The sequence below is a fragment of the Sinocyclocheilus grahami genome, unplaced genomic scaffold (assembly GCF_001515645.1).
Source record: "Sinocyclocheilus grahami isolate Dianchi unplaced genomic scaffold, SAMN03320097.WGS_v1.1 scaffold61.1, whole genome shotgun sequence".
NCBI lineage: Eukaryota > Metazoa > Chordata > Actinopteri > Cypriniformes > Cyprinidae > Sinocyclocheilus > Sinocyclocheilus grahami.
In genome coordinates, this window is record NW_015505240.1 from 937837 (window position 1) to 954801 (window position 16965).

The 16965-nt window shown below is 38.0% G+C and overlaps 3 protein-coding genes across 4 annotated transcripts in view; 2 read left to right on the forward strand and 1 right to left on the reverse strand.

The window, feature by feature from the left end:
• The window catches only part of LOC107584616 (protein hinderin-like), a 31826-nt gene extending 31440 nt beyond the window's left edge, over positions 1-386 (reverse strand). Inside the window, exon 1 of the mRNA XM_016271328.1 lies at positions 381-386. Within this exon, the coding sequence (XP_016126814.1) occupies positions 381-386 (6 nt within the window). The remainder of the gene's footprint in view (positions 1-380) is intronic.
• A 2805-nt stretch (positions 387-3191) lies between these two features.
• LOC107584617 (retinol dehydrogenase 13-like) lies at positions 3192-5850 on the forward strand. Its single transcript, XM_016271329.1, has 5 exons — positions 3192-3492; positions 4256-4495; positions 4592-4681; positions 5491-5679; positions 5819-5850. The coding sequence occupies exons 1-5, from the start codon at positions 3330-3332 to the stop codon at positions 5848-5850; spliced, it is 714 nt and encodes a 237-aa protein (XP_016126815.1). The 5' UTR covers positions 3192-3329.
• Positions 5851-8897: 3047 nt separating this feature from the next.
• Positions 8898-16027, forward strand: LOC107584669 (retinol dehydrogenase 12-like). 2 transcript variants are annotated; one of them, XM_016271379.1, is made up of 6 exons: positions 8898-9198; positions 9962-10201; positions 10298-10387; positions 11197-11385; positions 13415-13524; positions 15147-16027. In XM_016271379.1, exons 1-6 carry the CDS (start codon positions 9036-9038, stop codon positions 15324-15326), a joined length of 972 nt encoding a protein of 323 aa, XP_016126865.1. In that variant the 5' UTR covers positions 8898-9035; the 3' UTR covers positions 15327-16027. The 2 variants fall into 2 exon arrangements, with proteins under 2 accessions (XP_016126865.1, XP_016126864.1); XM_016271378.1 differs by having other exon boundaries at positions 9962-10387.
• The last annotated feature ends 938 nt before the right edge of the window (positions 16028-16965 follow it).

Consider the following 16965-nt stretch of genomic DNA (forward strand, 5'->3'; position numbering starts at 1 on the left):
AGAAAAGCAAACTGAAACCATCCTAATTAAAAGCACTGTCCCTGAAATCATGGGGGGGAGGGGAATCGGAAGATAAACATTGTGATGAATAATATATTCATAATATAGTACCAGTCAATAATTCAGACACACTTGTTGTGGTTTCTCAGGAGCTCAAAAAACATTTGATCTAAGCCTGCCAGACATAAAATGCAGACAAATATAGCAAATAGAATATGAATTGAATTCCTACATTTATTTTAATTTACTCATTTTAAGTGGATGCTGGAGTGGATATTAAAGAAAAGTGTCCAACATACATTCAATTATAGGTCGCATTAAAGATATTTCTGAATTTATTAAACATATTTTGGTCACTACTCACTACATAATTTTCATACTTCCATTTGGCATCATAGTTTCATAAAGTTGATAAATTTATTATTTAACAAATTAGAAATATTTTAGACGCAAAGTCGGCAACACCAAAGCTCCAAAAGTATCAAAAAATTTATTTTTTAAAAAGACTGTCGCATAGCATATGTGACGTTTCGAGCACGCAGGCTCTTCATCAGACTGTCTTTTGGAGCTTTGGTGTTGCCGACTTTGCGTCTAAAATATTTCTACTTGTTTTTTGGTCGAGCACCCAGTTGAGATCGATGTGCGTGCTTTTGCCTGCTCTTCACATTATTTAACAAATTAGCAATAATAAAGAATTAACTTTTGACTGTAGTGTATGTTAAATGATTAGAGTTGAATTAATTACAGACACAAGGATGCAAATTAATCAGGGGTATAAAAAAGGTGACAAAGATGCAACCACTGTAGAGAGGAAGATTTGTTTTTAAATGTCAGCTTTAAAATGTGGATTTTCATTCCATTTAGCATGAAGATTTAAAAAGTATCTCTCTCTACTTCAGCTGTCAGGCCACATTCACACTGTTGTTTTTATGGAACCCATTCAATATGACCATAGAATAATGATAATGATGATAAAAAAAATAATAATAGTAATAATTAGAAAATGAAGAGAAAAAAAAACATGGAAAATCCCTGTTGACAACAGATTTATAAACAATTCTCATTACAAACTTGGAAAGCTTGTTGGTGGATCACGCAGATTCAAAATGGCGATAATCAGCAAACGTTAAATGATTAGAGTTGAATTAATTACAGACACAAGGATGCAAATTAATCAGGGGTATAAAAAAGGTGACAAAGATGCAACCACTGTAGAGAGGAAGATTTGTTTTTAAATGTCAGCTTTAAAATGTGGATTTTCATTCCATTTAGCAAGAAGATTTAAAAAGTATCTCTCTCTACTTCAGCTGTCAGGCCACATTCACACTGTTGTTTTTATGGAACCCATTCAATATGACCATAGAATAATGATAATGATGATAAAAAAAATTATAATAGTAATAATTAGAAAATGAAGAGAAAACAAAACATGGAAAATCCCTGTTGACAACAGATTTATAAACAATTCTCATTACAAACTTGGAAAGCTTGTTGGTGGATCACGCAGATTCAAAATGGCGATAATCAGCAAAAAGTGGCAAGTTTGCATCCCTGCAGACAACTGAGGCACTTCACCTCACATGATTAGATGCTTTTTGTGTTATTATGGAATGGAGGAGGTGAAAGATGACAAGACATACAAGGGGTTTGTAGATAGACTCACTCTCGGTATTACTCGGGGTTTGGGTGAGGGGGCAATGTTTAATATAAATAATGATAAGACAGCATCACAATAGGTTGCATGGTCTCCCGGTGTTGTGCCGAATTCTGCACCCCTGCCAGATTATGCACCCTAAAGAACAGTATGTGAGCGAAGAAACTATTTGACCTACTCCAACACTAAGAACAAAAAGAACTCCTGAAGATGATGAGTATTTGCTCACCATAATAAAGTTTAAAAAATGGTCCCAGCAGCAAGGAATGAACCCAGAAACAGGGCGAAAACATAGTGGCAGCATCTTCCAGTGCAAACGTCCAAACACGCTCATTGTGAACGAAACGGCTGCATTCATATGAACTCCTGTGATAGAGTAAAACATACTGCATGATTATTTGTCATTATGGAAAATGGCAATTGAAGTGACCTCTGTTTGGGGTCAAGAGGGTCTCACCTGACACTTTTCCACCAACGTGCACCGCACCCCCAGCCCAAAGCCTACATTTATGCTGAAATAATCTCCAAAAAAAACATTTCCTGTGACCACCTATGCAACAGAGCCAAGGCCAAACACCTGGGATTCAAAATCAGTTTGTCAAAGAAACTACATAATTCATAGATGATGTGCAGCCATTACATGAAAATAACCCCGGGTACAAAGCTTATTTCATACTTATCAAATAAATAAATACATGGACATTAAGTAGACTACTGGTTTTATTTTGCATTTAGGGGCTGTAATGACACAGAAACAGGGTTAGTATCATTAACTAAAAACATTTTTGTTGAAATAAAGCTAAAAATGTAAATAAGTTTTAGTATTTGACGTTTTTAACCCCTTCAGGTGTGGAGAAAAGTATTTCTTCCCCTAATTGTGAAACTACTGGAAAACGTGTTTGGAAAAAAAATAAACATGTTTGGATTTCCTTTTACTACTGGCACAGAAATTACACACTTCATCTTCATATAGTTTGGAACAACTTGAGGGTAAGTCATCCTTGACCTGCAGCATATCCATGGAGTAATATGTGCCCATATAATATTCCAAGGGATGTCCCATATAAGCCAGTTTTATCCTTTTTTCCTAGGAATTGCTATGCTGTTTGCTCAGACGAATGCTGAACACAGCAGAAAAGGAAATCTGAGGTACAACAAATCACCTCAGGCAACTTGACCTCATGATTTTCCAGACAAACTGTATGTTGAAAGACTGAAGATTGCTTCTTTACACAAATGTATCACATTCTGCCAAATAGTTTTAAAAGAAGAGTTTGCTTTTGCAAATTATGTGTGATGTTCTGCATGTTGTGTGTGTGTTTTCTGGTTTTGTGTGTAGAGTTTTGAGAAATGGAGGCATAGTTTAAAAAACTGTAAGCATTTTTAAAAAACTGTAACACTACATTATTATGCATTATACAGAGGTAAGCAAGAGGAAAATAAAATGTCATCGAAACTTAGATACATTCATATAACCCCACACCCCAGAGAAGTCAGTGTTTACTATCAGTGAATGACGGGAATAGATAGTCTTGAGTGTCTTGAGTTATGCGTTTAGTCTTTGCCCTGTGCGCACGCATAGGGCGCAGTCGTGCCAGGGTCACTCGGATTATGCTCGGCATATCGTCTCTTTTAAATAAACCGAGGATTTTAACAGAGGCACGCAGACTTGATAATGAACTGGCAGTGGAGTGACATATATTCCCATCCGTTATGGATAGTTTCAGCGGCGATCCTGGCCATAATTGTACGCGCGCAGCGGAAAGCATCGTGGAACCCGCGCGCTTGTCCCGTTAAGTTAAAAGGGAAAACTGCGATTGTGACTGGAGCTAACACGGGTGAGAATCAAACTTTTACCATTAAAATGAATGATATTTTAATGTATGGTGGTGAGCACGCAAACGCCTACCTGAGTAGAATTGTGGAAGACCCTTTTACGCAGAAGACGAATGACACAGAGTATCCATGAAACTACAAATACAAGTTCAAGACATGTTTCGTGTATATAAAACCTAAACTCGTTTGTTTTCATATTTACGCAGAGTCGTGGAACAGCTCAGTCTTGCTAAACCTTGTTAAACTTGCTGCAGGCTCGTGCCAATCTGTTCCAGATGCTTCACATTTGTTGCGTTTGGAGTGACTGATTTAGGTCATGGTGTTCAAAAACTCAGTGGTTGAATGTTTAGGTAATTTGGCTCAGATGATTCCTGGGAGAATGTTTCAAAGTTAAAACAGAGAAACAGAATAGAGAACATATAAATATTAGGAAACCAATATAAATGAGCATACAATTATTATAAAAATGATTCTGTATAGAATTGCTCAAATAATATACAGTCTTGGAGAAATTCAATGAAGGTTATATTGACATCTCGTTCTGTTATTGTGATTTTTCTTTCCTGTGGACTGTGGTTGGAGCTTAATTTAAGTTTGATATGATGATGATAAAAGATAAGATACAGTATATTTTTATATCTTAAACAGTTTTGACATGTGCTATTGTGTCGCATAAAGTCATACATAATTCTGTCAAGTCATAATTACTCAATTTCTTATTCCCGAATACTGATGTGTCATTCACCTTTTGTTGTTATATTTTAGGTATTGGGAAATTCATTGCCCTGGACTTTGCTCGTCGTGGGGTGCGGGTGATCCTGGCGTGCCGGAGTGAGGCTCGTGGGACTGCAGCACTACAAGAAATCAGAGAAAGTACTGGGAACCAGAACGTACATCTGCGTCTGCTTGACACCTCGTCGCTCGGCTCTGTGCGGAAGTTTGCAGCACGGATCTTGGAGGATGAGAAGGAATTGCATATCCTGGTCAATAACGCAGGGGCCTCAGGTGGAATGCCCATCTCTCACTCTCTCTCTCACTCTCTCCATCTCTCATATATTAATTTGTATGTCCATACAAACCAAGGTTTGTTAATACCTACAGGCCTACCGAGTAAGATCACTGCAGATGGGTTGGAAATCACTTTTGCAACCAACCACGTTGGGCCGTTTCTGCTCACCAGTTTGCTTTTAGGTCAGACAACATTCCAATTGTTAATGCCTTTTTTTTAGATCTTAAAGAAATAATTCACCCAAAATGAAAATTTGCTGAAAATTTACTCACCCTCTGGCCATCCAAGATGTTGCTTCATCAGAACAGATTTGGAGAAATTTAGCATCACTTGATCACCACTGGATCCTCTGCAGTGAATGGGTGCCGTCAGAACGATAGTCCAAACTTTAAAAACACAATAAAAACATCACAACAATCCACAAGTAATCCACACGACTCCAGTACATCAGTTGATCTTGTGAAGTGAAAAGCTGTGATTTTGTAAGAAACAAATTCATCATTAAGGCATTTAACTTTAAACCAGGGGTGTCAAACTCAATCCCTGGGGGTCCGGACTTTTTCACTGGCGAAAGCAATATTATGGATAGAAGACTCATATTTTACTCATATTTTAGCCGTAAGCAATAGTTGAATGTTAAATTCCTTAATGATGGGTTTATTTATTACAAACACACAGCTTTTCACTTCATAAGATGTTAATTGATCGACTGCAGTTGTGTTGATTGTTTGTGGATTATTGTAATGTTTTTATCAGCTGTTTGGACTCTCATTCTGACGGCACCCATTCACTGCAGAGGATCCATTGGTGAGCAAGTGATGCAATGCTAAATTTCTCCAAATCTGTTCTGATGAAGAAACAAACTAATCTACTTCTTGGATGGCCTGAGGGTGAGTACGTTTTTTGCAATTTTTCATTTTTGGATCAAATATTCATTTGAAAAGACACATCTGGATTCTGGGAGTAACACATTTTTTTTATTGTCATACAGACCTTTTGAAGGAATCAGCTCCAGCTCGTATCGTAAATGTTTCGTCTATGAATCACTGGAAAGGTGAGGTAAACTTTGACCATTTCCGTGGTCACAATCTAAAGCATGTGATGGATGCTGCATATAACCACACCAAGCTGCACAACGTCATCTGGACCAACGAGTTGGCACGCAGGCTTCAGGGCACAGGTACACGTCCAAACCACAACTCATTATACTGACCGACTGCTGCTGCCATGAGAAAATGAGCAGAAAGTCACAATTAGATTTTGATTATTAGATTTGACATTGCTTCATGATTCAGTATTGTTCAGTATTGCTTATTCAGTGTGCAGCGGAGTGCACAAGAGTTTGTCATAGCACTCGCACATACATACATATGCACATATACAGTGCACAGCATAAATGAGTACACCCCTTCTGAAACTTAACAAATTCAGCAATTACACTTTGCTTAGAAGACATGTTTTTTTTAGAGATATAATATTCCAGCAAGTCTGCTTGATCAGTTACCAAAGAAGAATGTTAAAATTATTCAAGAAAATACCATTTTCTTTTCAAAGTGATAAAATGTTGTGTTGCAAAAATGAGTACACCCTCCTGAAAGTTTCTAAAAAAATTGAAAAAAAAAAGAATTCTGGTGTAAGGTTAAGGCAAGTATTGATCAACAGGTAAGTATGTTGAACCAAAACTGCTAAAGGTAAGTCATTTCTTGATAATTAAGTGTTATATGGCCCACTGAATCATACTCAGACTTAATGCTGACAACAATGAAACCACTTGAGAGAGAACTGTCAGGAGATTTATTTCTTAGCATAAAAGAGGACAATGGTAAAAGAGGAATACCAAATTATTGTTTTAAGTGTGAAAATATAGCCAAAGTAACACAGAAATTCAAAAACAATGGACTTGTGAAAAGGCCCCTGAAATAATCAGGTCTTCACTTTAAGCTTTCATTTACTGATGAGTGAGTTTTTGCTAGAAAAGGAGCAGGAGAAACACCGTGAACGTGTCTCAGAGCCGGCAAAAGCTGTGAAAAGAGTGACACTTTATCTCACAGAGTAAGATGCAGCCTGCAGAAGTGACATGCATGGTTGTTTATCCACACCAGAACTACCGACTGTAGCCAAAGCACAATAAACTCATTTAGCTTTTTCCAAGGCCCATATTTACAAAATATAGACTTCTGGGAATCCATACTCTGGTCTCAAGAGACCAATTCAATCATTTTGGATCTAACAGCACCGAGAGAAGTGCCTGGTTCCCACAGTGGCATTCAGTGGTAGTAAAGCTCTTCTATAGGGATGTATGAGTGCTGAAGGTGTGAGGGAGTTGTACTCTATCAATGCTGGCATGAATTCACACACCACTGTGTGATGTAATACAAAAACCTGAAACTGAAGATGCTACCCTCTTCTCATTCCCTGCATTGTTGGGCTTTTTTTAACATGACAATGACGATATTCATTCTCCTGTGTTGAAAATCCTTCAGTGGACATGTATTTCACTCAATCTTAACACTCTTGAGCTGCTGTGAGAGATTCTGTAGAGACGAGCTGAGCAAAACTCCCCATTAAAGACCAGAGCATTTAAGGAGGTCGTCCTCCAGGAGTTAAACAGCACAGATGTGAAAATTTGTCATACTTATTGCTTTACTGAACTTGTATAAAATTATTATTAAATGTCCATGCTGATATCTGCTGAAAAACGGTACTCTTTGTGTGATATAGATTGTTAACTATATTAAATTATATAAATATAAAAAGCATACAGAAGCATTTTTGCTGTCTACAAATTTTCATTTTTGGGTGAACTATTGTTACACACTATCAGGTTTTTGGTTCATATTTTAGTTCATTAAGGAGCATTTATATTCATCTTTGAAATACCTGGTCGAATAATCCGGTGTAGATTGAGATGTAAGGTGCTGGATATGTAGAAAAGATCCCAGCTGTTGTTTTGGGGCCCGACAGTGAAATTGCCCCCACAGTAATGATGTATAGCATCTATAAAGAACAGTATGTGAGCGAAGAAACTATTTGACCTACTCCAACACTAAGAACAAAAAGAACTCCTGAAGATGATGAGTATTTGCTCACCATAATAAAGTTTAAAAAATGGTCCCAGCAGCAAGGAATGAACCCAGAAACGGGGCGAAAACATAGTGGCAGCATCTTCCAGTGCAAACGTCCAAACACGCTCATTGTGAACGAAACGGCTGCATTCATATGAACTCCTGTGATAGAGTAAAACATACTGCATGATTATTTGTCATTATGGAAAATGGCAATTGAAGTGACCTCTGTTTGGGGTCAAGAGGGTCTCACCTGACACTTTTCCACCAACGTGCACCGCACCCCCAGCCCAAAGCCTACATTTATGCTGAAATAATCTCCAAAAAAAACATTTCCTGTGACCACCTGTGCAACAGAGCCAAGGCCAAACACCTGGGATTCAAAATCAGTTTGTCAAAGAAACTACATAATTCATAGATGATGTGCAGCCATTACATGAAAATAACCCCGGGTACAAAGCTTATTTCATACTTATCAAATAAATAAATACATGGACATTAAGTAGACTACTGGTTTTATTTTGCATTTAGGGGCTGTAATGACACAGAAACAGGGTTAGTATCATTAACTAAAAACATTTTTGTTGAAATAAAGCTAAAAATGTAAATAAGTTTTAGTATTTGACGTTTTTAACCCCTTCAGGTGTGGAGAAAAGTATTTCTTCCCCTAATTGTGAAACTACTGGAAAACGTGTTTGGAAAAAAAATAAACATGTTTGGATTTCCTTTTACTACTGGCACAGAAATTACACACTTCATCTTCATATAGTTTGGAACAACTTGAGGGTAAGTCATCCTTGACCTGCAGCATATCCATGGAGTAATATGTGCCCATATAATATTCCAAGGGATGTCCCATATAAGCCAGTTTTATCCTTTTTTCCTAGGAATTGCTATGCTGTTTGCTCAGACGAATGCTGAACACAGCAGAAAAGGAAATCTGAGGTACAACAAATCACCTCAGGCAACTTGACCTCATGATTTTCCAGACAAACTGTATGTTGAAAGACTGAAGATTGCTTCTTTACACAAATGTATCACATTCTGCCAAATAGTTTTAAAAGAAGAGTTTGCTTTTGCAAATTATGTGTGATGTTCTGCATGTTGTGTGTGTGTTTTCTGGTTTTGTGTGTAGAGTTTTGAGAAATGGAGGCATAGTTTAAAAAACTGTAAGCATTTTTAAAAAACTGTAACACTACATTATTATGCATTATACAGAGGTAAGCAAGAGGAAAATAAAATGTCATCGAAACTTAGATACATTCATATAACCCCACACCCCAGAGAAGTCAGTGTTTACTATCAGTGAATGACGGGAATAGATAGTCTTGAGTGTCTTGAGTTATGCGTTTAGTCTTTGCCCTGTGCGCACGCATAGGGCGCAGTCGTGCCAGGGTCACTCGGATTATGCTCGGCATATCGTCTCTTTTAAATAAACCGAGGATTTTAACAGAGGCACGCAGACTTGATAATGAACTGGCAGTGGAGTGACATATATTCCCATCCGTTATGGATAGTTTCAGCGGCGATCCTGGCCATAATTGTACGCGCGCAGCGGAAAGCATCGTGGAACCCGCGCGCTTGTCCCGTTAAGTTAAAAGGGAAAACTGCGATTGTGACTGGAGCTAACACGGGTGAGAATCAAACTTTTACCATTAAAATGAATGATATTTTAATGTATGGTGGTGAGCACGCAAACGCCTACCTGAGTAGAATTGTGGAAGACCCTTTTACGCAGAAGACGAATGACACAGAGTATCCATGAAACTACAAATACAAGTTCAAGACATGTTTCGTGTATATAAAACCTAAACTCGTTTGTTTTCATATTTACGCAGAGTCGTGGAACAGCTCAGTCTTGCTAAACCTTGTTAAACTTGCTGCAGGCTCGTGCCAATCTGTTCCAGATGCTTCACATTTGTTGCGTTTGGAGTGACTGATTTAGGTCATGGTGTTCAAAAACTCAGTGGTTGAATGTTTAGGTAATTTGGCTCAGATGATTCCTGGGAGAATGTTTCAAAGTTAAAACAGAGAAACAGAATAGAGAACATATAAATATTAGGAAACCAATATAAATGAGCATACAATTATTATAAAAATGATTCTGTATAGAATTGCTCAAATAATATACAGTCTTGGAGAAATTCAATGAAGGTTATATTGACATCTCGTTCTGTTATTGTGATTTTTCTTTCCTGTGGACTGTGGTTGGAGCTTAATTTAAGTTTGATATGATGATGATAAAAGATAAGATACAGTATATTTTTATATCTTAAACAGTTTTGACATGTGCTATTGTGTCGCATAAAGTCATACATAATTCTGTCAAGTCATAATTACTCAATTTCTTATTCCCGAATACTGATGTGTCATTCACCTTTTGTTGTTATATTTTAGGTATTGGGAAATTCATTGCCCTGGACTTTGCTCGTCGTGGGGTGCGGGTGATCCTGGCGTGCCGGAGTGAGGCTCGTGGGACTGCAGCACTACAAGAAATCAGAGAAAGTACTGGGAACCAGAACGTACATCTGCGTCTGCTTGACACCTCGTCGCTCGGCTCTGTGCGGAAGTTTGCAGCACGGATCTTGGAGGATGAGAAGGAATTGCATATCCTGGTCAATAACGCAGGGGCCTCAGGTGGAATGCCCATCTCTCACTCTCTCTCTCACTCTCTCCATCTCTCATATATTAATTTGTATGTCCATACAAACCAAGGTTTGTTAATACCTACAGGCCTACCGAGTAAGATCACTGCAGATGGGTTGGAAATCACTTTTGCAACCAACCACGTTGGGCCGTTTCTGCTCACCAGTTTGCTTTTAGGTCAGACAACATTCCAATTGTTAATGCCTTTTTTTTAGATCTTAAAGAAATAATTCACCCAAAATGAAAATTTGCTGAAAATTTACTCACCCTCTGGCCATCCAAGATGTTGCTTCATCAGAACAGATTTGGAGAAATTTAGCATCACTTGATCACCACTGGATCCTCTGCAGTGAATGGGTGCCGTCAGAACGATAGTCCAAACTTTAAAAACACAATAAAAACATCACAACAATCCACAAGTAATCCACACGACTCCAGTACATCAGTTGATCTTGTGAAGTGAAAAGCTGTGATTTTGTAAGAAACAAATTCATCATTAAGGCATTTAACTTTAAACCAGGGGTGTCAAACTCAATCCCTGGGGGTCCGGACTTTTTCACTGGCGAAAGCAATATTATGGATAGAAGACTCATATTTTACTCATATTTTAGCCGTAAGCAATAGTTGAATGTTAAATTCCTTAATGATGGGTTTATTTATTACAAACACACAGCTTTTCACTTCATAAGATGTTAATTGATCGACTGCAGTTGTGTTGATTGTTTGTGGATTATTGTAATGTTTTTATCAGCTGTTTGGACTCTCATTCTGACGGCACCCATTCACTGCAGAGGATCCATTGGTGAGCAAGTGATGCAATGCTAAATTTCTCCAAATCTGTTCTGATGAAGAAACAAACTAATCTACTTCTTGGATGGCCTGAGGGTGAGTACGTTTTTTGCAATTTTTCATTTTTGGATCAAATATTCATTTGAAAAGACACATCTGGATTCTGGGAGTAACACATTTTTTTTATTGTCATACAGACCTTTTGAAGGAATCAGCTCCAGCTCGTATCGTAAATGTTTCGTCTATGAATCACTGGAAAGGTGAGGTAAACTTTGACCATTTCCGTGGTCACAATCTAAAGCATGTGATGGATGCTGCATATAACCACACCAAGCTGCACAACGTCATCTGGACCAACGAGTTGGCACGCAGGCTTCAGGGCACAGGTACACGTCCAAACCACAACTCATTATACTGACCGACTGCTGCTGCCATGAGAAAATGAGCAGAAAGTCACAATTAGATTTTGATTATTAGATTTGACATTGCTTCATGATTCAGTATTGTTCAGTATTGCTTATTCAGTGTGCAGCGGAGTGCACAAGAGTTTGTCATAGCACTCGCACATACATACATATGCACATATACAGTGCACAGCATAAATGAGTACACCCCTTCTGAAACTTAACAAATTCAGCAATTACACTTTGCTTAGAAGACATGTTTTTTTTAGAGATATAATATTCCAGCAAGTCTGCTTGATCAGTTACCAAAGAAGAATGTTAAAATTATTCAAGAAAATACCATTTTCTTTTCAAAGTGATAAAATGTTGTGTTGCAAAAATGAGTACACCCTCCTGAAAGTTACTAAATAAATCTAAAAAAAAAAGAATTCTGGTGTAAGGTTAAGGCAAGTATTGATCAACAGGTAAGTATGTTGAACCAAAACTGTTAAAGGTAAGTCATTTCTTGATAATTAAGTGTTATATGGCCCACTGAATCATACTCAGACTTAATGCTGACAACAATGAAACCACTTGAGAGAGAACTGTCAGGAGATTTATTTCTTAGCATAAAAGAGGACAATGGTAAAAGAGGAATACCAAATTATTGTTTTAAGTGTGAAAATATAGCCAAAGTAACACAGAAATTCAAAAACAATGGACTTGTGAAAAGGCCCCTGAAATAATCAGGTCTTCACTTTAAGCTTTCATTTACTGATGAGTGAGTTTTTGCTAGAAAAGGAGCAGGAGAAACACCGTGAACGTGTCTCAGAGCCGGCAAAAGCTGTGAAAAGAGTGACACTTTATCTCACAGAGTAAGATGCAGCCTGCAGAAGTGACATGCATGGTTGTTTATCCACACCAGAACTACCGACTGTAGCCAAAGCACAATAAACTCATTTAGCTTTTTCCAAGGCCCATATTTACAAAATATAGACTTCTGGGAATCCATACTCTGGTCTCAAGAGACCAATTCAATCATTTTGGATCTAACAGCACCGAGAGAAGTGCCTGGTTCCCACAGTGGCATTCAGTGGTAGTAAAGCTCTTCTATAGGGATGTATGAGTGCTGAAGGTGTGAGGGAGTTGTACTTTATCAATGCTGGCATGAATTCACACACCACTGTGTGATGTAATACAAAAACCTGAAACTGAAGATGCTACCCTCTTCTCATTCCCTGCATTGTTGGGCTTTTTTTAACATGACAATGACGATATTCATTCTCCTGTGTTGAAAATCCTTCAGTGGACATGTATTTCACTCAATCTTAACACTCTTGAGCTGCTGTGAGAGATTCTGTAGAGACGAGCTGAGCAAAACTCCCCATTAAAGACCAGAGCATTTAAGGAGGTCGTCCTCCAGGAGTTAAACAGCACAGATGTGAAAATTTGTCATGAACTTGTATACTCAGTGCCAAGAAGAGTCAGAGCAGTGTACTTAGAGTTATGGAGGACATATTAAGTTCTAGAATATTACACTTGGTTGAATTCAATCTAATTCTGCAATCCTTCATTTAAACAAAAATTGGCTAGGTTTCTTATTTTACAGATATTAATGGCATGCATATCTCTGTTTTTATTAAGAATATGTTTAATACATTTCAATTTTGCCATCTTTCTATGAATTATATTAGTGATCATTAAGAAAATACATCTTTTATATCTAATCAGAGGGGGTGTACTCATTTATGCTGTGCACTACACTGTATAAGCAGTATGTACAGTATATGAGTTTCACTGAGTTGGACTCAAGTACCACTTTTAGTGTCTAAGCAATTGTAAGTATTTTGAGCTGTGAAAAGAGCAAATTCTGAGCACGTCTGACTCCACTGACTGTTTTGAATTTCTTCACAAACAAAAAAGGAATTTTCTGACTGGATATGATGTTGAAAAGGCAAGAAACATTTCATGCTGGAAAGAGAAGAAAGTGCTTAATTTTTCCATTCAAACCATGGTTTTGTGTGTGTTTCAGGTGTGACGGCAAACTCTCTGCATCCAGGTGTAGTTATGACAGACGTAATGAGAAATTACAACTTTATTATCCGATTCCTCTTCAACTTGGTCGGCTATTTCTTCTTCAAAGTGAGTTGACTATTAATCTTGTTCTAAACAACTTTTCACATCAATAACTGCTTCCTGCCAACTCCTCTGGCTGCACTAGTGCACTAGTTTTCAGAGTAGGTGGAAAAAACGTGTTAGTGCTATTAATTTTTACTGCAGTTCTGGAAAAATGCCACAAACACCCCTGAAGTGCAGTTGTGCAAGGGAGCTACTCCACATCTCTATGCATAACATGGATGTTTAGTTGCCTTAAAGGCACATTAACATTGATTGTTACAAAAGAAAGGAAGATAAAGTGAACAAGAAAGAGAACAAGAGTTACTATAGTGTTGCTTCCCTGAGAAGCAGAAACGGCCTGGTTTCCTGGAAGGAGTGAAATTAAATGTCTAATCTGGTAATCTGACTGATATCAGGACCAGTCATTTAAACAGGAAGGACTAACAACAGTTTAACATTAGCCAATCAGATTTATGACACGACACTTGTTTCATACAATATAGGCCTATAGCAAATATTCAACAGAAATTGTTCATTATCCATTGACTTAAAGGGGTCATATGATGTTGCTAAAAAGAACATTATTTTGTGTATTTGGTGTAATGAAATGTGTTTATGCGGTTTAAGGTTCAAAAAATACATTATTTTCCACATACTGTACATTATTGTTTCTCCTCTATGCCCCGCCTTTCTGAAACGCGTCGATTTTTACAAAGCTCATCGGTCTGAAAAGCGAGGTGTGCTCTGATTGGCCAGCTATCCAGTGCGTTGTGATTGGCCGAATTCCTCAAGTGTGTGCCGGAAATGTTACGCCCCTTGCCACATTGTGATGATGCCCTGTCCGGCCGGAGCAACGAGACAAAAACATTAAAACCCATTATAAACGAGGCATTTGTTGCATCCAGTGGGGACATAACTACGTATTATAATGACTTATACTGTCTTTTTACGCGTTGCGTTGCATCGTGCCGCGTAAACATAAAACCATATCTACATTTGTGTTCGGAGAAATGACAAACAACAAGCACTACTCCAAACTGCCCAAAACTCGCGTTTGAATCATCAGTGGCACATTCTTTAAATATAAAAAACGTACTTGCATTCTGTGAGTCAAAACAGCCGGCATTGTAGTCTACTCTCCCAGGATCAGGAAACGTCCTCCATAAAATGCGCTGCACACATCTGAATATTTGGGTTGAAGTGTTCTGGAACAGTATTGTAAATACAACTTAACCACTGATTTCTAGTCGTGTCCTCTTTTGGAAGGCCAAACAAAGTAGTTTCGCTTTCACAACGAAACACACAGCGCCTTCACGACATGGCTGCGGCAGCAAAAAAAATACTACAGCGAGAATAAAAGTTACGCCTTCTTTCTTCGCGTGAACATTTGGGAGGTGTTATGCAAATCTTCCCACATCGTGACGTAGACATGTGGGGGCGTGTTAGAATGAACCATTTTAGGTAGGCGTGGTTGACTCTTAACTTTTATAAAGAATATCTCTTTGGGTTTGAGACTTTAGTCTTTGCAGCTTTAGGGATCTTATCTATTCACGAACAGCTGGTAACACTCCAAAGAGAAAGGAAAACTTGAAATCGCATCATATGACACCTTTAGTGTGTGTTTATGTATTTTTTTTCCACCACAGACCGCTGAAGAAGGGGCTTTCAGTCCAATATACTGTGCAGTGTCCGAAGAAGCAGAAGGAATAACAGGAAAATACTTCGACAGTGACTGTTCCCTGGTCTTACCAGCACCTTCTGCCAGAGATCCTGCTCTTGGAGTGAAGGAATATAAGTTTTGTGAGAGACTGACTGCTAAACCTTAAAGAGACATGCAGTTCAATTCATGATTTATTCACCCTCATCCCAAACCTGTGTGTTTTGACTTTTGAAGCTTTATGTGAAGAGCTGACTGAAATTAACTTTTGCCCAATACTAATTGTTTCATAAGCTCCATCAGAGTCAGACACGGCAGTTACTGATTGTTGTAACCTTTTTTTCTAGAGCAGAAAATGCTGTTCAAAACGTCTTTGAATGAAGAACATATAAAAACTAAATTTGTCATTATGGCTCTTTTTGGAAACTCAACAGCTTTTACAGGGAGTTATTCTTTCAGTTGTGATGTTTTTGATGTTACCTTCTGCCATGTGGCAGTTCTTTTCTCAAGCTTATCAATAAGAAAAGACTGAAGGCTGTTAAAGAAGCGCTCCTAAAATGCAATGTGAATTTCTGCTTTTCCACTCTAGGCACATCTAAAGGTTTTGACAGCTGTTCTCTATTTGCTATAAATAGTTCTGCAATGAAATACAGGCTAAAGTTTCCATAATTAAAAAAACATGTCCAAATCTAAGCATGCACCCTATGATTTCCAACCATCATGCTGATTTCTACACTAAACAGAACATTAAACTCACACATACGTTATGTCATTCTATACAGTATTGTTTAACAGTCTGGTTGATTTCTTGTATGATTTCTTAAAGAAATTATTTTACCAGCAAGTATGCATTAAATTGATGGAAAGTGAAGGCTTTCACATTGTTACAAAAATGTCTATTTTAAATAAGAACTTTCAGCAAATACTGCAAAGAATCCTGAAAAACCTCTATCATGGTCTCCACTAAAATAAGTAGTAGCAGCACAACTAGGAGCATATTATGAGAATGATTTCTGAAGGATCGCGTGAATCTGAAGACTGGAGTAATGATTAAGTTAGCATGTCGTTTAACAGTTTAAATTCAGATTAAACCAGAGTTGCAATACCTATATATGATAAGAAACTGAATTGGCATGCAAGTTAATTTTATTGTGTTTTTCTTTTTCACATTCATAGACAAAACATTTGTGCTTGCAACAAATGTTGAATCATCAGTCTGCAAATGTCATTGAATGGAGATACAAAATGCTGGATTTATTTCACTGTAAAACAGAGCACTAACATTAGACAGGTCTGTATGTATGTATGAAATACACAAAGAGATTTTACTGTATGGATTAAAATGCTCCTTACCGGTCTCTGGCTCTTCTATGATGCTCTGCAGCATCTTACCGAAAGCAGATCCAATGTGGCCCTTTTTAGCAGTAAGCTTTAGTCCTATTTCCACAGGCTGGCCCTTCAGATGGAAACAATCCAATCAGAAACTCAAATACATTATGAAATACTTTAAAAACATGCAGGGATTCCTCACCGCTGACTCTCTTCCGTCTTCTTCTGGAGACATCTCATCAATCAAAACCCCCTCTGCTCTTGGATCAGCATCCTTCCTTCCCTCCTTCTCCTGTTGAAGATGAAGAGAGAAACCCAATAACTTCTTTTTGGTTTACCCGGAGGTTAAATGAGTAGTCATTAGGATGCCGACAGCCCGTGGATCTCTCACCCTGAGCTCTCTCATCTCTTTAGGGCTGAAGAAGGCGATGTGTCCCTCTGCCTGCTTGGCCAGAAGAGCAACAACATACACCAGCATC